Source organism: Dendrobates tinctorius, unplaced genomic scaffold (assembly GCF_039654945.1).
Source record: "Dendrobates tinctorius isolate UK_male_01 unplaced genomic scaffold, ASM3965494v1 ptg000120l, whole genome shotgun sequence".
Classification (NCBI taxonomy): domain Eukaryota; kingdom Metazoa; phylum Chordata; class Amphibia; order Anura; family Dendrobatidae; genus Dendrobates; species Dendrobates tinctorius.
In genome coordinates, this window is record NW_027361788.1 from 39,057,203 (window position 1) to 39,080,637 (window position 23,435).

Consider the following 23,435-nt stretch of genomic DNA (forward strand, 5'->3'; position numbering starts at 1 on the left):
CTTCATTAAATAGTACACGCAATTCCAGGATGCTGGCCTTCAGGGCAGTGACAAAGAAAAAGCCATATCTGAGACTGGCTAATGAAAGGAAAAGATTAATATGGGCAAAAGAACACAGACTTTAGACAGAGGAATATTGGAAAAAAGTGTTATGGACAGACGAATTCAAGTTTGAGGTGTTTGGATCACACAGAAGAACATTTGTGAGATGCAGAACAACTGAAAAGAAGCTGGAAGAGGAGTGCCTGACGCCATCTGTCAAGCATGGTGGAGGTAATGTGATGGTCTGGGGTTGCTTTGGTGCTGGTAAAGTGGGAGATTTGTACAAGGTAAAAGGTATTTGAATAAGGAAGGCTATCACTCCACTTTGCAATGCCATGCCATACCCTGTGGACAGCGCTTGATTGGAGCCAATTTCATCCTACAACAGGACAATGACTCAAAGCACACCTCCAAATTATGCAAGAACTATTTAGGAAAGAAGCAGGCAGCTGGTATTAATAATAAATATTAATAATCTTTATTTTTATATAGCGCTAACATATTCCGCAGCGCTTTACAGTTAGCACACATTATCACTGTCCCCGATAGGGAATATAGATTGTGAGCCCTATCAGTATGTTTTTGGAATGTGGGAGGAAATCGGAGTGCCCGGAGGAAACCCATGCAAACACGGGGAGAACGTACAAACTCCTTGCAGATGTTGTCCTTGGTGGGATTTGAACCTAGGACCCCAGCGCTGCAGTGCTATCCACTGAGCCACCGTGCTGCCCAACTATCTGTAATGGAGTGGCCAGCGCAGTCACCAGATCTCAACCCCATTGAGCTGTTGTGGGAACAGCTTGACCGTAGGGTACGCAAAAAGTGCTCATCAAGCCAAACCAACTTGTGGGAGGGGCTTCTGGAAGCATGGGGTGAAATTTCCCAAATTACCTCAGCAAATTAACTGCTAGATTGCCAAACGTCTGCAATGCTGTAATTGCTGCAAAGGGAACATTCTTTGACAAAAGCAAAGTTTGAAGGAGAAAACTATTATTTCAAATAAAAATCTTTTTTTCTAACCTTGTCAATGACTGGACAAGATTTTAAATTCATTTGGCAACTCATTTGATTAATAAAAGTATGAGTTTTCATGGAAAACAAAAAATTGTCTGGGTGACCCCAAACTTTTGAACGGTAGTGTATGTGTCACGGCTTTCCTCCGTGATCTGGAAACCCATAAGTTTCCTTTCAGCATGGTATGTGCTGAAGGAGTTAAGCATCCGTGTTATGGGCGGGTTTTTAGGTGAGTAGGTAAGAGATGGGTGGGATACCTACTCACCATATCTCCACCTCAAGGGTGTGGCTGGGGAAATAAATGTCCAGCCAGTTTTTTTTCGGTGGTCTGTGTTGTGTGGAAGCAAGCAAACCGTAGACTGACTCTCCTGAGAGAGCTGCCAAATGTGTTGGCCCAGGAGTGCTGTGCAGGACTGTTTATGAATTTTTTTTATTTCCTTTTGTGCCAGAAAGGTTGTTTTTTTTCTGTTTGCATTTTGTGGTTTATGATACAGCAAACCAACCAGAGACTTTAACCCACATGTGCCTGTGTTTACCTCGAGGAGCAGCTAAGTGAGCCGACCTGTCACAAAATAAATAAATATAAATTTCTATACATACATACATACATACATACATACACACAGTGCCTTGCGAAAGTATTCGGTCCCCTGGAACTTTTCAACCTTTTCCCAAATATCATGCTTCAAACATAAAGAAACCAAATGTAAATTTTTGGTGACGAATCAACAACAAGTGGAACACAATTGTGAAGTTGAACGAAATGTATTGGTTATTTTACATTTTTGTGGAAAGTCAAAAACTGAAAAGTGGGGCGTGCAATATTATTCAGCCCCCTTACTTTCAGTGCAGCAAACTCACTCCAGAAGTTCATTGTGAATCTCTGAATGATCCAATGTTGTTCTAAATGACTAGTGATGATAAATATAATCCACCTGTGTGTAATCAAGTCTCCATATACAGTAAGTGCACCTGCTCTGTAATAGTCTCAGGGTTCTGTTTGAAGCACAGAGAGCATCATGAAGACCAAGGAACACAACAGGCAGGTTTGTGATACTGTTGTGGAGAAGTTTAAAGCCAGATTTGGATACAAAATTATTTCCAAAACCTTAAACATCCCAAGGAGCACTGTGCAAGTGATCATATTGAAATGGAAGGAGTATCTTACCACTGCAAATCTACCAAGACCCCGCCGTCCCTCTAAACTTTCATCTCAAACAAGGAGACGACTGATCAGAGATGCAGCCAAGAGGCCCATGATCACTCTGGATGAACTGCAGAGATCTACAGCTGAGGTGGGACAGTCTGTCCATAGGACAACAATCAGTCGTAAACTGCACAAATCTGTCCTAAATGGAAGAGTGGCAAGAAGAAAGCCATTTCTCAAAGATATCCATAAACAGTGTCATTTAAAGTTTGCAACATACCACCTGGGAGACACACCAAACATGTGGAAGAAGGTGCTCTGGTCAGATGAAACCAAAATTGAATTTTTTGACAACAATGCCAAACGATATGTTTGGCGTAAAGGCAACACAGCTCATCACCCTGAACACACCATCCCCACTGTCAAACATGGTGGTGGCAGCATCATGGTTTGGGCCTGCTTTTCTTCAGCAGGGACAGGGAAGCTGGTTAAAATTGATGGGAAGATGGATAGAGCCAAATACAGGACCATTCTTGAAGAAAACCTGTTGGAGTCTGCAAAAGACCTGAGACTGGGAAGGAGATTTGTCTTCTAACAAAACAATGATCCCAAACTCAAAGCAAAATCTACAATGGAATGGTTCACAAATAAACATATCCAGGTGTTAGAATGGCCAAGTCAAAGTCTAGACCTGAATCCAATCGAGAATCTGTGGAAAGAGCTGAAAACTGCTGTTCACAAACGATCTCCATCAAACCTCACTGAGCTCGAGCTGTTTGCCAAGGAAGAATGGGCAAGAATTTCAGTTTCTCGATGTACAAAACTTATAGAGACACTAGATTATGGCCCGATGCTATCGCATCGCGAGGATGCGATAGCATCACACCTCTTGCCATGTTAACCCTCAACACACACACTCCTCTCACCTTTCACCATCTCCACTCACTCTTTCACTCCACATACGACCCCTTCTCTCACTCCGTCTCTCATACTCACGCCGTCATTGCCGCTGCTCCACGATCCCTGACATCTTCTTCCGCCGGCGCCATCCTGGATCCAGACGTTGTCCACGCCGGCGACATGTTCTTGCGGCGACGCCATCTTGAGTATCGTGAAATCCCGCGATAGTCAAGATGGCGTCGCCGCAAGAACACGTCGCTGGCGTGGACGACGTAGGGATCCAAAATGGCGTCGGCGAAATCTCGCGAGTTTTCGCCGACGCCATTTTGGATCCCGACATCGTCCTCGCCGGCGACATATTCTTGCGGCGACGCCATCTTGAGTATCGCGGGATTTCGCCAATCCAAAATAGCGTCGCCGCAGGAACATGTCGCTGGCGTGGATGCCGTCGGGATCCAAAATGGCGTCGGCGAAATCTCGCGAGATTTCGCCGACGCTATTTTGGATCCCGACGTCCTCCACGCCGGCGACATGTTCTTGCGGCGACGCCATCTTGACTATCGCGGGATTTCGCCGATCCAAAATGGCGTCGCCGCAAGAACACGTCGCCGGCGTGGAGGACGTCTGGATCCAGGATGGTGCCGGGGAAGAAGATGTCGGGGATCGTGGATCAGCGGCGATGACGGCGTGAGTATGAGAGACGGAGTGAGAGAAAGGGTCGTATGTGGAGTGAAAGAGTGAGTGGAGATGGTGAAAGGTGAGAGGAGTGTGTGTGTTGAGGGTTAACATGGAAAGAGGTGTGCGGTGACGTCACTGGTTACAACTGGACGGAAGTTGTTACAACCGGAAGCTGCTTAGGGCAATTATTATTATAGATACCCCAAGTGACTTGCAGCTGTAATCGCAGCAAAAGGTGGCGCAACAAAGTATTAAGTTAAAGGGGATGAATAATATTGCACGCCCCACTTTTCAGTTTTTGACTTTCCACAAAAATGTAAAATAACCAATAAATTTCGTTCAACTTCACAATTGTGTTCCACTTGTTGATTCTTCACCAAAAATGTACATTTGGTATCTTTATGTTTGAAGCATGATATGTGGGAAGAGGTTGAAAAGTTCTTTGGGGCCGAATACTTTCGCAAGGCACTGTACATGCATACAGTGAGTACAGAAAGTATTCAGACCCCTTTACATTTTTCACTCTTTGTTCATTGCAGCCAGTTGGTAAATTCAAAAAAGTTCATTTTTTTTTTTAACAAAGAGACAAGTGTGCATGAGCGCAGTAAGCGGCGCGCTCGGCTGCCCCTTCCCCCAGCAGGTACCGTTATTGCGGCAGGGTCCGACCGTTTAGAGCGGGACCGCTGCCAGGAGAGAAGCTGTGCACAGAACAGAGCTGCTGCAGGACAGAGCAGAGCCGGTCGTGCTGCAGCCGGAAAGAGAGAAGTGTTTAGTCCGGGAGATACCAGTGCCCCGCAGACCAGTGACCATTATTTCCCACCGCCAGCAGCCGGGGACAGGGAGCGAGAGGGACGAACAGTGTGTGCCGGTGACTTCCAGTAAGTGTGTCCATGAGTACTACAGACGTACTCCACAATAGTGACCGAATACAGGACAGATCCTTATACGTTTGCTAATATTTGAACCGTTTTATTGTACTGTACCTTTAATACTGTTTAACTCTTCACCTCCCTGTGTGGAGTATTTCCCCTGTAAATAAATCCTGTTAACTCTTGCTCTGTTGCCTGCGAACCGTCACTGCATCCCGCGTTCCTGCTTGTTTACCCTTTACATTTTGGCGTAGTCGACAAGATGCAGTCTCCGGATGCAAAGGTGGCAGACCAAGCGTTTGGGGGTGCTCCCAGGGCCCGTATACCGCTGGGGACAATTTTGAATAATCTCCCCAAGTTTACAGGGAGTAACTTTCTGTTATGGAGCTGGAGTGAGCGGGTCAGGGGGATGATGAGGATGTACCCCATGACTCCTGCGTTAGCGGCGGAGCTTGCCCTGATGGTTCTAGACGGAGAGGCCTGAGATTCCATCATGCTATGACCCCCTCCAGGCGAGAGACACCTTTGACAAAGTACTGCAAATACTTGAAGAGACTGGACATAGGAGAATTACTCATGCGTTTATTTAGGCGTATTCAAAGAGAGGAGGAGACCGTGACACAGTGCAAGAACGCTCTACAGGAGCTACACACTACAATCCTTAGGAAAAATGGCATAGGCATAGGACCCACCGACATAGTGCTGTGAGACAGGTTGGTGACAGGCCTGAGAGATGTGCGGCTTGGGCAGGCTTTGCGTGAGCGAGTTAACCCTTGCATGACTTTTGCAGACATCGGGGCAGCGGCGCGCATAGGCGAGCAGGAGCAGGGGTTTGCAGCCTTGACAGGGATGGTCTGGTGTTGCAGAGTACCCAGCCCAAGCGAGGAAGAGCCAACATGTGGTCCCACGAGTTACGTCAGGGGATGCAGAAGATATGGAAAAAGATCGACAAACTGGAGGAAGCTCTTACAGCTACCTTGGAGTCCCGTACCATACCCCAGGGTAACTTGCAGCAAAAGGAGAAGGAAGTTGGAGGAGAGGTGCGGAGCATGAGAAGTGCCCCAGCAGTTGCCTTAAAGTTGGTTTCTAGGTTGTGGAGTGGAGACGGTTCGCAGATGGGATGCGTCTTCTGCAGAGGCCGACGATTCAGACTGAGGCTCCCACTAGACAGGCCCAGAAGCGGGTGTTGGACGTGTGGAGGAAAGGGACACCTGTCCACAAGTTGACCTACCAGAGACAGACAGAGAAAAACCGCTCATCCCTCCAAAGGACCTGCTAACTGGAGAGAACGTCATCCCTGGGAGAAAAGTTACAACGAGAAGAGGGGGGCCACATCCAGAGTCAGACAAAGTCACGACAATGTACGTTGAGTAGAGAAGGAGAAGATGGCTGTTCGTGGTGAGATATCTGCATTGGTCAGTCAAGTGGAGGCGAGTCTGGTAGAACTCCCACTGGGATCCGAAGGTTCCGTCCGTGAGGATCAACCCGAAAGGGAACAAGGGTCCAGTGTTCCCGAAACACCCACTCCCACAGTTCCCGAGGATGAGACGGAAGAGCCACTTCTCTTGTACTCTGAAGTGGAAAGCTTGCCGCTTGTCAGCTCAATGGACCCTGATCCAGTGGAAGAGTCGCAAGATGTCCCTGAGCTACCCACACCAGAATTGGTAGACCGTGAAGAGGAAAAATGTCCTGAGACATTACCTTAATGAGCTCTGGAGTGTTAGTTTCTCGACTTGTCAGTTGTAGACCAAGAAGAGATTGCTGATCCATGAGACCTGGATGGACCCCTGTTCCCTGCCACTCTACCTGAAGTTCAGAGTGACCCTAACCAGCTTTATGGGCAGCACGTGATGCGGGAGAGGCAGGAGCAGATGCAGAAATTGCAGAAATTGTGGACAGCTGTTGGCCCTCAGAAAACCATCTTGGAGTATGATGACTCCTCGCCCGTGGGATGGCGAGTTAAAGAAGAGGAGGAGTGTAAGGGGATGGACCGAACCGCGGGTAACTGCGTGCCGGGTCCGGAACTGAAGAGGCTGCATCCTCTGTTCCCAGGGGAAGGCCTTGAGGAGGCGGACCTTCCCCTGCAGCCTGAGGGAAGCACGGGGGAAAGACATCTTCCTTTTGACCGAGGGTAGTGGCAGGAAACTGAGGAAAAGGGCCCGCAGCAGCTGGCATATAAGAGGGCAAAGCACGCGAAACGGGAGTTTGGCACCAGAGCAGAGCAGTGTGCAGGAGTGCGGTGAGCTGCACACTCGGCTGCCCCTTCCCCCACCAGGTACTGGTGTTGCAGCAGGGTCCAACCATTTAGAGCGGGACCGCTGCCAGGAGAGAAGCTCGGTGCAGAATAGTGCAGAGCTACTGCAGGATAGAGCAGAGCCGGTCATGCTGCAGCCAGAGAGAGAGAAGTGTTTCATCCTGGATGTACCAGTGCCCCGCAGACCAGTGACCGTCATTTCCTGCCGCCAGCAGCCGGGGACAGAGAGCGAGAGGGACGAACAGTGTGTGCCGGTGACTTCCAGTAAGCGAGACGCAGGGCAATTCGTGTCCGTGAGTACTACACACGTGCCCCACACTAGTGACCGAATACAGGACGGACCCTTATACCCTGACCGTGCCGTTAAACAACTTCTGAGCCACGTGGGGCCCATATCAGATCGTGACCCCCTTTTCCGTCAGCCATTTTCGTAACGCTTGACTGACACTGTGAGGGGAGTGGTGCAGGAGTCTCGTTGAGCTTAGAGCGTGCTGTGGCCTTTACTGTTGCTTAGCCACTACAGAATATGGACTAGGGGCAGTGGAAGGTACTGGAGACCGACCACTGTCACTAGAAAACGGGGAGTATTGTTGTCTACTTGACCCCATTAATGAGGACACTGCGTCGGCCATTGCTGCCACCATTGAGTTTGCAGCAGGAGCTGCAGTATTAGGACTTCCTTACACGTTTGCTAATATTTTAACCGTTGTATTGTACTGTATCTTTAATACTGTTTAACTCTTCACCTCCCTGCGTGGAGTATTTCCCTTGTAAATAAATCCTGTTAACCCTTTCTCTGTTGCCTGCGTACCGTCACTGCTTCCCGCGTTCCTGCTCGTTTACCCTTTACACAAGACGTATGAAAGCCCTCACAGAGTTTGCTGAAAAACACATGAAGGTCTCCCAGACTATGAGAAATAAGATTCTCTGGTCTGATGAGATGAAGATAGAACTTTTTGGTGATAATTCTAAGCAGCATGTGTGGAGAAAACTAGGCACTACTCATCACCTGCCCAATACAATCCCAATAGTAAAACATAGTGGTGGTAGCATCATGCTATGGGGGTGTTTTTCAGCTGCAGGGACAAGACGCCTGGTTGCAATTGAATGAAACATTAGTAGAAAGATATCCTGGATGAAAACCTCTTCCAGAGTGCTCTGGACCTCAGACTTGGCCGAATGTTCACCTTCCTACAAGACAATGACCCTAAGCACACAGCTAAAATAATAAAGGAGTGACTTCAGAACAACTCTGTGACCATTATTGACTGGCCCAGCCAGAGCCCGAAACCTAAACCCAGTTAAGCATCTCTGGAGAGACGTGAAAATGGCTGTCCACCAATGTTCACCATCCAACCTGATGGAACTGGAGAGGATCTGCAAGGAAGAATGGCAGAGGATCCCCAAATCCAGGTGTGAAAAACTTGTTGCATCATTCCCATGAAGACTCATGGCTGTACTAGCTCAAAAGGGTGCTTCTACTCAATACTGACCAAAGGGTCTGAATACTTATGACCATGTAATATTTCAGTTTTTCTTTTTTAATAAATTTGCAAAAATTTCTACATTTCTGTTATTTATCAGTCAAGATGGTGTGCAGAGTGTACATTAATGAGAAAAAAATGAACTTATTTAAATTTACCAAATTACTGCACTGAAACAAGGAGTGAAAAATTTAAAGGGGTCGGGATACTTTACGTACCCACTGTGTGTATGTATATATATATATATATATATATATATATATATATATATATACATACATACACACTCACAGGGTAGTCCAAAAGTAGGTGGACAGTATGTGTAATAGGGTTATGAAGGGAGAGATTTATCAAACATGGTGTAAAGTGAAATTGACTCAGTTGCCCTTAGCAACCAATCAGATTCCACTTTTCAATCTTCACAGACTCTTTGAAAAATGAAAGGTGGAATCTGATTGGTTGCTATGGGCAATTGGGCAATTGAGTCAGTTTCATAGAAACAGTTTTCACAGATAAATCTCCCCCAAATCTGTTTTCTTTTCAGATAATTCAGATAACCCATAATGGCAAATAATTTAAATACAGATCAAAGAAAATGGATTTTAAAAGAGTATTGTAAATATCAAAATGCTGAAACAGTTAGAGCAAATTGGGCTGAAACAATTGGTACTCAAGCCCCAAAGGTTCAAACCATTTACCGCATTCGTGACAAATTCGATGCCACTGGCTCAATCTTTAATGCTCCAAAAACTGGTCGACCCAAAACAGCCTGGACAGAAAATAATAAACAACTTGTTTCCTGAAACATTTGTTCAGAGTCCACAAAAGTCCACCAGAAGAGTCTCCTTAGAATTGGGAATTTCAGTAGCTTCCATCATGCGAATCCTGAAATCTATTGGGTGGAAAGCTTATCGTCCACGTCTAATTCATGGTTTATTGGAGAATGATCCAGACAGGCAGCTGCAATTTAGTGTGATTATGCTTAACGAAATTGAAGAAAATCCACTAATTTTAGATAACATTATGTGGAGTGATGAAGCTTCTTTCACATTATCTGGCCATACTAACAGACATAATTGTATTTACTGGTATAATGAGAACATGCATTTAACATTAGAGCAACAACTAAATGAGCCTGGTGTCAATGTTTGAGGTGGTATTTCAAGTTTTGGTGTTTTTGGACCATTTTTTTTTTTTATGGAACAGTCACAGGAGATAAGTATCTTGAAATTCTAATGAATCAAGTTGTTCCCCAGTTACAGCAACCGCCTAATTCAAATGACCTTTATTTCCAACAAGATGGGGCCCCTCCACATTATTCAAGAGTAGTCCGCGAGTATCTTGATGAAACATTTCCTAATAAATGGATTGGCCGAAGAGGCCCATTTGATTGGCCGGCACGTTCACCAGACTTGACCCCAATGGATTTTCCTTTTGGGAGTACTCAAGGACAAAATTTATAGTCGAAAACCAAAAAGTGTCAGTGATTTTAAAAATTACATAAGAGATGCATTTCAAGAAATTAATACCCAAAGAGACTTGTGCAAAAATGTTTGTCGAAGTGTAAGAGGCAGACTTCAGAGCTGTGCAAATTGTGATGGAAAACAGTTTGAGCACCTGCGTTAATAAAATTTAAGGGCTTTTGTATAATTGTTCAGAATGAAATTTAATTGTCAATGTAATGCTTGTGTTAGTAAATATAATTTTATATATAAATCAAAGTAAAGGTTATTATTTTCTGTCCACCTACTTTTGGACCACCCTGTATACTGTGTGTGTATGTATGTATATACAGTATATATATATATATATATGTATATATCAAGTTGCTTGATAAAGACGGGTCACCGTTGAAACGTTGCCACCTGAGGATCAGTAAAGTATCCACTTTTTCTTCACATTTAATTCTGCTGAATAGGTTTTGCACCAATTGTATAATTTTGGTAGTGCTGCCCTTTTTTTGATATTTATATATATATATATATATATATATATATATATATATATACACTAGATGGTGGCCCGATCCTAACGCATCGGGTATTCTAGAATATGTACAGGGCTGTGCCTGTGTAATGAGCGACGCAGCAGTGATGCCTTTAATGGCTGTAATGTGTCTGTACAATAAGCGATGCAGCCGTGTTGCCACGACGACTAAGCGACTGTCGCTGATTGGTCGCAGCTGTTAGGCCGCGATCAATCAGCGAGGCGGGATTTCCTTTACAGACAGACAGAATTAGACAATTATATAGCAGATGTATAATATACAGGGTGGGTAATTTATAATTATACACCTAAATAAAATGGGAATGGTTGGTGATATCAACTTCCTGTTTGTGGCACATTAGTATATGGGAGGGGGAAAACTTTTCAAGATGGTTGGTGGCCATGGTGGCCATTTTGAACTTGGCCATTTTGGATCCAACATTATTTTTTTCAATGGGAAGAGGGTCATGTGACACATCAAACTTATTGAGAATTTCACAAAAAAACAATGGTGTGCTTGGTTTTAATGTAACTTTAATCTTTCATGAGTTATGTAAAAATTTCTCTTTGTTTACAGCCATTGACATGCTGCAGAGGTTAACACGTGAGGAGTGGATAGAAATTGTGTCGATGTCTGGTGAATGCAGTGCCCGGGTCATTGCAGCAGATTTAATGCAAGACACCCTACACAAGAAAAATGTCACCATTCCCATTTTATTTAGGTGTATCCATATAAATGGTCCACCCAAAAAAGTTTGCCTCATCACTGAACATAATATTCTGTGTAAACTTAGGGTCCTGTTCCAATTTTTGTTTTGCCCATTCTGCAAATTCTGCGTGCCGATCTGGGTCACCAACCATTCCCATCTTATTTAGGTGTATCCATATAAATGGGCAACCCTGTATATATATGTATATGTATGTGTATATATATATATATATATATATATATATATATATATATATACACACACATATGTACACAGTACAGACCAAAAGTTTGGACACACCATCTCATTCAAAGAGTTTTCTTTATTTTCATGACTATGAAAATTGTAGATTCACTCTGAAGGCATCAAAACTATGAATTAACACATGTGGAATTATATAATTAACAAAAAAGTGTGAAACAACTGAAAATATGTCTTATATTCTGGGTTCTTCAAAGTAGCCACCTTTTCCTTTGATTCCTGCTTTGCACACTCTTGGCATTCTCTTGATGAGCTTCAAGAGGTAGTCACCGGAAATGGTTTTCACGTCACAGCTGTGCCCTGTCAGATTTAATAAGTGGGATTTCTTGCCTTATAAATGGGGTTGGGACCATCAGTTGTGTTGTGCAGAAGTCTGGTGGATGCACGCACCACGATGTCTTACTTGACACTTGTCCCTCAGTACACCCGCCGGCACCTGACTACCTGCACCGTGCTGCTTCACTCAGCGTCCGTCTCCCTGTGAGCCCAACGGTACCCGGGAGTACTCACTGACCCTGTCCTGGGTCTCTGCTCTGCGCTTCATCTCGCTCCGCAGCGCGCAGCCGGTCCCTGCTCTCTCGCTCCTTCGGCGGCAACCTTCTCCCTTTTCCCGCGCAAAACTCCCCCTTCCCCCCTCTGTTACCACGCCCCCTCCTTTCAGGTCATGGGTTCTTTCCATCTCCTCTTTCCTACCCTCCCCCTGCAACAATGGACGTGGCCTCAGCAGTTCCAGAACCGGTGTCTCAGAGGTACTCACATCCTGGTCCTCTTCCTTACATAGGGACATAAGATTATTATTTTGACAGCTTGGCCATACTTTAAACATCTGGCCAAACATTTGGTGTAGAAAGGGAACACTGTAAACATTATCTAGAAGGCCGCAGAAAATAGGCACAAAGACCAATGTTATTCTACTCCCTAGTGTACTGAACACACAAAAGTAACTATTTTCCTTTTGCAATATAAAACGAGATGAAACGACCACTAGTGAAATGTATTTCAAATAATTGTAATAAGGTGTTTAATAAAACCAAATAACAAAAAATACATAAAATGTAAATAAATAGCTATATCCAGTTTCTCTGATTTCCTCTAAATTGCTTACATAAATGTTGGCAGAATGTCAATTGTTATCTGAAGCTACAACTGCATACAAACTTAGAGTTCAAAGCCAGGTATAAAAAAAAAATCCTTGTGCATTCAGTTCTTCCTAGTGGTGGCGACAAGCAACAAAAATTGTATAATTACATCTCAAAACAGAGTACCAGTCATGACCACAAGGGATGGTCAAGTGGACGGCGCAACAAACCCCAACAATGGGATGGCAAAAGGGGGAGGAAGGTTCTCATAGTAGAGAACGAGGGATGGGGCACATCTTAACTTAGCCTGTACCTATCCCTAAGCTCCCCTAACTTTCTATGCGGGTCTTTACCCTTGGCTTCCCAAACCTGGTCCCTAGCTGTCACCTCACTAAACACTGGCTAGTATACTGGCCGGAAAGGAAGCTAGCATCACCATTGTGTGGCGGCCCTGAGGCTCAGTCGCCAAAGAGGTACTGCACCTTCTCCTAAGGAGTAGTGCTCCACCGTCCAGGTAAGGTGGGAACTCCTTTCCGCGCTCCAACACTTGCACCCCACACAACAGGGTAGTTCTGCACAACCACATTGCAGCTCAGTGCTTAGAGAGTAGCAGAGCACCTCTGGTGGTTCCCTGCATGGAACACTGGATGTGCTGGGAGGTGGGTGAAGTTTAGATATATAAAAGAGTGGGAAAGTGTAGGATTAGAGGTTCAGTCTGACAGAAGGTCAATGAGGAAGGAAGCCACTAGGGAGGAGTGGGGATCCCTGGAAGAAGGGATGGAGGAAGGAGTGCTGCAGCTGCCTCAGTGATCTGAGCCAGCTGGCACGGGAAAGGAACAGAAGGAGAAAGACGTAGAACTGCAACCTAAGCTTCCATAAGAGAGAGAAGGATCAGTACGGAACGAAGGAGTAGGAGAACAGAGAGAAGACGTGGGTTGGAAGAGGAACCCTGCCTATAGGTTCTCAGCGCAAGGCCGGGGCCCAGTCTCCAAGGTTGTATGGACACTTATGGTTCTGCAGCAGACACCGGTGGAGTAGTTGGCTGTAAATGCACTACTCCCAACTAAGACTTGGGGCACAACAGCAATTGAATAGAGAGCCTGGACTCCGGAGAAAGGGGTCCCCGAGAGAGGCTACAGCTGTCTGCCATACGAGTAGAGTTGTTAGGAACATCTGACAGGAGGAATTCCAGAGTACCACGGTACTGGAGATCTTCACATTTTAAGGCGCAATATAGGAGTCATTCAGGAAAGGTACATGTTGGCGGAGTGTTGGAGAGGAGCTTTCCATCTGGCCTGGAGGTTGGCTGAATCTCTGACCCGGAGGACACGGCCCGGAGGCAGGCACCCTTGTGTACCGCAGACTGTGAGTAAAGCTTTGGAACTGCAAGCCTCGGTGTCCTCCATTCATTCCTGCGCCAACCTGTTCAGCACCGCTACATCTGGGTACCATTCTTTACACTGCCTGCACCTTTCCACAACCATTACAACTACACTGCCCTGGGACATCAGCCCTGCCTGTGGAGGGCTATACCACCACTGCTGCATCCTACCATCTGTCCCAGAGGATCTGTCTGCAGCGTCGGCTTAACACCTCCCTTGCCAAGCACCACAGGTGGCGTCACGAACTATTCCATTCCATTAACTACAAATACATTCCGCCATTACTTGGGCGCCCAGGGCCACGGACCGGGTCACCACTGCTGTGACACATTCCCCTGACACCGGCCCGGTACCGAGTACCCCACAGCCCTGGGAGGGTAATCCAATTACGGATGGTACATACACAGGGAAAGTGACAAGCGCGAAACAGACAAGGTAAATAAGCAAGCTACTTAGCTCCAGGCTCCGCTGCCAAGCTCCACAACGCAGAGGATACGGAAGCAGGACCCTGAACTCCACAGAAATAGCAGATTCAGCACTGACACCAGAGAGCAGCAACTCCATGGCTGGCATACATAGAAAACTCTATCACCAATAGTCAGCTGATGCGTCCTGTGACTATTTAAAGGATGGTGGGAGTGGTCACCACCCACATCAGCTGATCTAGCAACTCAGCAGCTTGCAGCAAGGACAAATGACATTAACCCTTTGCTCGCATGAAAGCAAAAAACAATGTTTAAATTAAAGTAGAGCCAGAGCGGTCACAAATTCAAAAATGGATCGTAACAGCATCCCTCCAGATTTATTAGGACAATCAGTACAAAATTTTGTTCCTAAACAAAATGATTATATTTTGAATTTCACACTTTGCTATGTGTAATGCACTCTGTCTCCCTCCCCCGGCAGAGACGCCAACTCGCTCACAGCCATGGCCCTGCACTCCTGCTGCTACTACCTGGGGTCTGCACACTGCTTGCAAATCCCTGGGCACTGTGCTTAGAGTGCGCGGTCCTGCCCTCTTAAAGGGCCAGTGCATGTTCTTTGTTTTATTTATTTTTTTTTATATAGTGCTAACATATTCCGCAGCGCTTCACAGTTTGCACACATTTTCATCACTGTCCCCGATGGGGCTCACAATCTAAATTCCCTATCAGTATGTCTTTGGAGTGTGGGAGGAAACCGGAGTGCCCGGAGGAAACCCACGCAAACACGGGGAGAACATACAAACTCCTTGCAGATGTTGCCCTTGGTAGGATTCGAACCCAGGACCATTGAGTTTTCAACCAAGTACTAGAAATGAACATTTTATTGACAATTATTTAATCTGTCCAATTACTTTTGGCCCCTTTAAAAACAGGGTGGCACATGCTAAGGAGCTGAAACTCCTAAACCCTTCATCCAATTTTAATGTGGACACTCTCAAATGAAAGCTGAAAGTCTGAACTTCAACTGCATCTGAATTGTTTTGTTTAAAATTCATTGTGGTAATGTCTAGAACCAAAATTAGAAAAATGTTGTCTCTGTCCAAATATACATGGACCTAACTGTACATATCAACATAAGGGGGTGAGGGGTAGCATGCATACCAGGATTGGGGGTGAGAGGACCATGCATACCAGGATGAAGAATGGGGTGCCATGCATACTAGGATTCGGGGGTGAGGGGGCCATGCATACCATTATAGGGATGAGGGGGCCATGCACAGCAGGATAGGGATGAAGGGATGCCATGCATACCAGGATAGGAGGGGGGCAGCACATACCAGGATGGGAGACCATATGCCAATAAAAATGCTCGCCACCCAGGCGTAGAACAGGTTCATAGCAAGTTAATATATACCAATATGTTCTGGACAATCCCTATTAAAAGGGCATTTGAGTTCCTTAATTACTGGGCCCTTGAGCAGCTGCATAGGTTTCACATATGGTATGTACACACATATATACTGTTTGTCCATGTAGATAGACATTTACTGTACTATATGTATTGTCTCACGTTCAGATTCTGGCCAACGTGTCACCACCTGCCCTATACATACAATAATGTGAGATAATGTTACTTAGGGCATGGAGAGGGAATCCCTCTAGCATAAGACAAAGGATTTATTGCTCGCCAGTCGCCACATCTCCCACTGTAAATCAATGCTGAGAGCTCGATGCTGCAGGCGCCCATTTTCCAAACATCCATCCCACCCCTCTCCCTGATTACCTCTCACATCACCTCTCACTGAAAAGCTGCAGGGCTCACCAGTTGTCTATCCGAAAACATGAAATGACCTTAAAAAAATGAATTCTTCTTGTCAGGAATTTTTTTTTCCAAAGTGCCATGTAAGTTTTGAATCTTTACAACGTCATAAGAAAATAATTCCAGCAGTTAATGCTTTAATGCAGATCTGCGGACAGCGCAGGGCACCTAAAGTGGCAACAGGCGGTGTTTAAGAGTGGTGTTGAAAAGCGTTTCATAAAATGAGGGCCCAGAGCATTAACATGACAGGATTATAGTCCAGGTAATAGTACAAGTTAGTATGGGAAAGTGATGTAATAAGGCGCCAGACAAATCTATGTGGAGAAATAGATGAAATACGTCATTCACCAAGCCAGCCAGATATTATAAATAGATGAAGGATGTATAATGGGTATATGGGCACGGGACTATGGGATGGAGAATATGTATGATGGGTATATGGGCATGGGACTGTGAGATGGAGGATGTGTGATGGGTATATGGGCACGAGACTATAGGATGGAGGATGTGTGATGGGTATATGGGCACTCAACTATGGGATGGAGGATATGTATGATGGGTATATGGGCATGGGCCTATGGGATGGTGGATATGTATGATGGGTATATGGGCACGGGACTATGGGATGGAGGATATGTATGATGGGTATATGGGAACGGGACTGTGGGATGGAGGATATGTATGATGGGTATATGGGCACGGGACTATGGGATGGAGGATATGTATGACGGGTATATGGGCACGGGACTACGGGATGGAGGATATGTATGATGGGTATATGGGAACGGGACTATGGGATGGAGGATATGTATGATGGGTATATGGGCATGGGACTATGGGATGGAGGATATGTATGATGGGTATATGGGCATGGGACTATGGGATGGAGGATATGTATGATGGGTATATGGGCACGGGACTATGAGATGGTGGATATGTATGATGGGTATATGGGCATGGGCCTATGGGATGGAGGATATGTATGATGGGTATATGGGCACGGGACTATGGGATGGAGAATATGTATGATGGGTATATAGACACGGGACTATGGGATGGTGGATATGTGTGATGGGCATATGGGCACGAGACTATGGATGGAGGATGTGTGATGGTATATGGGCACTCGACTATGGGATGGAGGATATGTATGATGGGTATATGGGCATGGGACTATGGGATGGAGGATGTGTGATGGGTATATGGGCATGGGACTATGGGATGGAGGATATGTATGATGGGTATATGGGCATGGGACTATGGGATGGTGGATATGTATGATGGGTATATGGGCACGGGACTATGGGATGGAGGATAATTATAATTTGCTATAACTAACCACAGTTAGTTACTATGCCCGGGCAGCGCCGGGCTCTTCAGCTAGTTATAAATATGTACCGTGCGTTTCAGAAAATAAGACCTACCCCAAAAATAAGCCCTAGCATGATTTTACAGGATTTTTTGAGCATGTTTGAAATACCCTACTCCAAAAATAAGTCCTAGTTGCAGTCAGGGTCGGAGGGGGAGCAAACTCTGCAATTGCTCATGACTAGAGTTGAGCGAAACGGGTCGAAAAATTTCAAAAGTCGCCGACTTTTGGCAAAGTCGGGTTTCATGAAACGAAACCCGACCCTAGGATGAGGTCGGCCACGAGGTCGGCGACTTACGCGCCAAAGTCGCGTTTCAAAAGTTTGTTTTGCGCTCTTTTTCAGCCAATCAGGATCCACGGACACTGTGGGCAACGTGATGACATAGGCACAGGTCACCACCATCTTTCAGAAGGGCATGCAAGTGATTGGCTTGCTTTGGTGGGCGTCACAGGGGGTATAAAAGGGCGTGCACGCCGACCGCCATCTTACTTCTGCCGATCTTAGCATAGGGAGAGGTTGCTGCTGATTCTGTAGGGAGAGTGTTAGGCAGGGAAGAAGAAAAAAAACTGCTTCTGCTGCTAGCGATTGTGCCTGTACAACACACCAGTCACTGTGTGTGCAGTGCAAGGGGAGGCTATATTGTGGTGTATCAGTGGTGTTGGTTGTTGGGCTGCCTTCTAAGGCTTCCTGACAGCTGCATTGCTGTTTACCCACTGCTCTGTAAACTGCTTTTTTAAAAGCAATCCCAATTTTTTTTTTTTGTCCTGCTGAGGTACTGAGCGTGCATGTTTTCACACCATACAGCGGTGTACACTCCTCACACAGTACCGTGTAACGGCTGTTATCACAGCCACAATGAAGCTATCTGTGTCACTCTGTGAGAATAAGTCGAGGACATGTTCCGTTCTTACAGACCTGCACTCTAGGGAGATTCCTACTCTGCCCAATTCTACATACACCTTGTAGTTTGTGATACACTAGCCAATTTCTGCCTGTGACATAGCGCTGTGATATTCAGTGGGCCTCACACAATCCAAAAGTGTCCAGTGTCTGCAGAAATTCAAAATCTCACTTATCCTCTAGTCACTTTGGTCACAGCTGTGCCATCGAGCCTGTGACATAGCGCTCAGATATTCAGTGGGCCTCACACAATCCAAAAGTGTCCAGTGTCTGCAGAAATTCAAAATCTCACTTATCCTCTAGTCACTTTGGTCACAGCTGTGCCATCGAGCCTGTGACATAGCGCTCAGATATTCAGTGGGCCTCACACAATCCAAAAGTGTCCAGTGTCCACAAGTGTCTGCAGAAATTCAAAATCTCACTTATCCTCTAGTCACTTTGGTCACAGCTGTGCCATCGAGCCTGTGACATAGCGCTCAGATATTCAGTGGGCCTCACACAATCCAAAAGTGTCCAGTGTCCACTAGTGTGAGCAGAAATTCAAAATCTCACTTATCCTCTAGTCACTTTGGTCACAGCTGTGCCATCGAGCCTGTGACATAGCGCTCAGATATTCAGTGGGCCTCACACAATCCAAAAGTGTCCAGTGTCCACAAGTGTCTGCAGAAATTCAAAATCTCACTTATCCTCTAGTCACTTTGGTCACAGCTGTGCCATCGAGCCTGTGACATAGCGCTCAGATATTCAGTGGGCCTCACACAATCCAAAAGTGTCCAGTGTCCACAAGTGTCTACAGAAATTCAAAATCTCACTTATCCTCTAGTCACTTTGGTCACAGCTGTGCCATCGAGCCTGTGACATAGCGCTCAGATATTCAGTGGGCCTCACACAATCCAAAAGTGTCCAGTGTCCACTAGTGTGAGCAGAAATTCAAAATCTCACTTATCCTCTAGTCACTTTGGTCACAGCTGTGCCATCGAGCCTGTGACATACCGCTCAGATATTCAGTGGGCCTCACACAATCCAAAAGTGTCCAGTGTCCACTAGTGTGAGCAGAAATTCAAAATCTCCCCTGTCCTATAGACACCTTGTACCTTGTTTTACATTACTATATAGTTTGTTGGATTTTGTCTACATTTCTACCAAAAATGAGGAAGGCTGGTGGAAGAGGCCGTGGAATTAGGCGGGGGTTGGCAGCTGGTAATGATGGTGTTGGTGGTGGATCTGATGGTAGTGGCAAGAGCAAAATAGGACCGAATGCAGGAGTTTTTGAGCCTGCGTCATCGTCTGGCTCCATAAGGCTTCGAAGGCTTAGTTTTCTAGGAGTTGGCAAACCGCTTTTAAAGCCAGAGCATCAGGAAAAAGTTTTGTCTTACATTGCTGACTCAGCCTCCAGCTCTATCGCCTCCTCTTCTTCAGTTGTAAAAAGTAAAAGCACTGAGTCGTCATTGGAGGCTCATGTTCATGAACCACACCTTTCCTTGTGTCCTTCACCCCAACCAAGATTGAAGGATGACGCAGGCCATACTACTGATTACTCCATGGAGCTGTTTTCACATACCATGCCTGGATTATCAAGTCAAATGGTGAATTACCCAGGCCAAGATGAATCTGACATGGAGTGCACTGATGCACAGCCGCTGATGGATGATTCTGCTGGTACATTCACTCAGAGCACTACATTGTCCTCGCAGTGTACAGAGCCAGATTCTGACCCTGATGAGACTCAGGTGCCCCTTCCCGCACACTATACCACCATACACGGTGACACAGAGGAAGGTGCACATGACATTGAAGAGGAGGTGATGGATGACCCAGTTGTTGACCCAGATTGGCATCCATTGGGGGAAGAGGGTGCTGCTTCCAATAGCTCAGATGAGGAGCATCCACAGCAGACATCGACATCGCAACAGCTGTTATCTGGCAGGCCCGGAGCACTCCAAAGACAGGTTCCAAAAATTAAAAGAGTTGCTGGACAGCTTGTCCAGAGGGTCAAAAGATCACAGCGTGCTAGGCCGCAAAATGTCTGCCAAAGTAGGAAGAGTGCAGTGTGGCACTTTTTTGAACAAAATCCTCATGATCAGGCCAAGGTTATCTGTAAGAAGTGCGCAAAGACCTTTAGCCGAGGGAAAAATCTGAAAAATTTGAATACCAGTTGCATGCTTAGACATTTAAACACCATGCACTTGCAAGCGTGGACACAACACCAAACCTCAAGTGCCACATGTGCAACTGATCACAACGAAGGTAGTCAGCAACGCTACATTGTTTCCCCCACTGTAAGCCCACCGGTTAGCACAGCAGCAAATGTTGAGGTGTCGTTGCAAGGCCACAGCAGTCAGGGAATCCCACTGTTATATCAACGAAAGACTGATTCTAGACCATCAGAAAGAACACCAACTCCATCACCATCATCAACCCTCTCTCAGTCCGCCCTGTCCACCGCTACTTCCACCATATGCAGCTCTCAAGTCCAGCTCACCCTCCCAGACACTATGAGTAGGTCAAGAAAGTACTCAGTCTCTCATCCGCGTACACTGGGTTTGAACGCCCACATTGCCAAACTAATCTCGTTTGAGATGATGCCCTTTCGGTTGGTGGAAAGCGCAGCTTTCCGTGAACTCATGGCCTATGCAGTACCACGCTATGACCTACCCAGTCGCCACTTCTTCTCTCGCAAAGCCATCCCAGCCCTCCACCATCATGTGAAAGACCGCATTGTCCATGCACTCAAGCAGTCAGTGAGCGGAAAGGTGCACCTCACAACTGATGCATGGTCCAGTCGGCATGGCCAGGGCCGTTACGTGTCCATCACTGCGCACTGGGTTAATGTGGTGGATGCAGGGTCCACAGGGGACAGCGGTGGTGGGACAGTGCTGCCTAGCCCACGGTATAGGAAACAGTTGGCTGTAGGCGTTCGACCCTCCTCCTCCTCCTCCTCCTCCAGAAGCGAAAGCTCGTCCACAGAGCGCAGTCGTACGAGCACTCCATCTGCAGCTGCCACTGTTGCACACGAGGTGTCCCCCTATCGAGCAGCTAGTGGAAAGCGTCAGCAGGCTGTGTTGCAGATGATGTGTTTGGGCGACAGACACACCGCCGAGGTGCTGGCTGAGTACTTGAAGCGACAAACTGAGTCATGGCTGGGCAGTGTACATCTTGAGGCAGGCAAGGTAGTGATAACGGCCGTAATTTTGTGGCAGCCATAGCCCTTTCAAAACTCAGCCACATACCTTGCTTGGCTCACACCTTGAACCTGGTGGTGCAGTGCTTCCTCAAAAATTATCCGGAGTTAACAGCCCTGCTCCAGAAGGTGCGAAGACTGTGCGCGCACATCCGCCGGTCGCCTGTACACTCCGTTCGTATGCAGAAGCTGCAGCGATTGCTCCACCTTCCCAACCACCGCCTCATTATCGACATTGCAACAAGGTGGAACTCCACCCTGCACATGGTGGAGCGGCTGTGCGAGCAGAGGCAGGCCATAATGCATTTGTGGGAGGATACATGGCCAGGCACTTTGAGAGCAGACATGGAGTTGACAGGTGTGCAGTGGTCGAAGCTGAAAGACCTCTGTAAAGTCCTTCAGTGTTTTGAGGAATGCACACGGCTGGTAAGCGCAGACGACGCCATCCTAAGCATGAGCATCCCACTTATGCGTCTGCTCATGCAAACTTTGACGCACCTTAAGGAGCAGGCTTCTGCAGCCAATGTTGATGAGGAGGAAGAGGAGGAGGGAATCCTTGATGACATTCAGCCATTGTCTGCTCAGGGACCTCTCCTGGACGAGGTGGAGGAAGAAGAGGAGGAGGAGGAGGATGATGGGGATGATTACTTAGGGGAGGAGGATGCATTTCGTGGGGCAAGTGAAAATGTTGGCGAGGCAAGGTCTGGTACAGGGTTTGTGCGTGACTGGAGGGATGTGGATTTGCCAGAAAGTGCTCCTCCAACCAGCACTCGCAGTGCATCATTGACACCGGGAACATTGGCCCACATGTCAGATTATGCCTTGCAGATCCTAAAAAGGGACCCCCGCATTGCCAAAATGATGAACGATGACGACTACTGGTTGGCCAGCATCCTGGATCCACGCTATAAAGGCAAATTACAAAACATCATGCCACAGGAGAACCTTGACCTAATATTGGCTAATAAACAAGCAACTCTGGTAAATCGGTTGCTTGAGGCATTCCCAGCACACAGCAGCGGTGATGGTTCTCACACGAGCCGTACGGGCCGGGGTCAGCTTGGCAGAGGTGTTCGTGGTGCACACAGCAGAAGTGGCGTTGGAGACAGGGGTTTCATGACAATGTTGTGGACTGATTTTTCAAGTACCGCTCACACAACTGGTAATACTGCATCGATGGAAAGTGACAGGAGACAGCAGTTGTCAACTATGGTTACAAACTACTTTTCCTCCCATATCGATGTTCTCCCACACAGGTCATTCCCCTTTGACTATTGGGCCGCTAAACTGGACACCTGGCCTGAATTGGCACAATATGCCTTACAGGAGCTCGCTTGCCCAGCTGCAAGTGTGCTATCGGAAAGAGTCTTCAGTGCAGCTGGATCAATCCTGACAGAAAAAAGGACCCGTCTGTCAACCCAAAATGTGGATGATCTAACCTTCATTAAAATGAACCACGCATGGGTTTCCAAGGATTTTGTCCCACCTTCCCCTGATGACACATAGGGTGACAGAAAAATGGCTTGCTTTGGTCCACCTCTTCCTAGGACTTGACCTATTTCACCTTTTGCATCAGCTGAATGTCCAACATCAACATATGCCACTTTCTAAAACTCCCTAACTGTGCTGCCTCCCCCCCCATGGCCGGGGTCACCACCTAGCGCACGACACCGTGCGAGTGCCGTTGCCCTGGACAGGTGGGTAGGCCGACTCTTGGGCGCGGGCACTGGCACAGGGTCCCTCATAGTGCAATCAAGTGTCTCTGACGGTGGTGGTGCACACCCGCCGTCAGACACACCGCCGTACTCTGAGGGGCCCAGTGCCAGTACCGACGCCCACGAGTGGGCCCCCCTTGCTTGGGCAGGGCCCCAGCATTTGCAATCTTTACCTCTCCCTGCTCCTCCGCTGTGTAGTCTGGGCCGTCAAATCCATAC

At 46.8% G+C, this 23,435-nt stretch overlaps 1 protein-coding gene across 4 annotated transcripts in view; it reads right to left on the reverse strand.

Annotated features, from left to right (window-relative positions):
* The window catches only part of LOC141046640 (uncharacterized), a 445,193-nt gene that overhangs the window by 275,922 nt on the left and 145,836 nt on the right, over nt 1-23,435 (reverse strand). Inside the window, exon 1 of one of the 4 annotated variants that reach the window (XM_073541184.1) lies at nt 14,259-14,378. The exons of the other annotated variants lie outside the window; for them this stretch is intronic. Coding sequence (XP_073397285.1) covers nt 14,259-14,370 — 112 coding nt within the window. The 5' untranslated portion in view covers nt 14,371-14,378. Of the gene's footprint in view, nt 1-14,258; nt 14,379-23,435 lie in introns of those variants that run through there. 4 annotated transcript variants of the gene reach the window in all.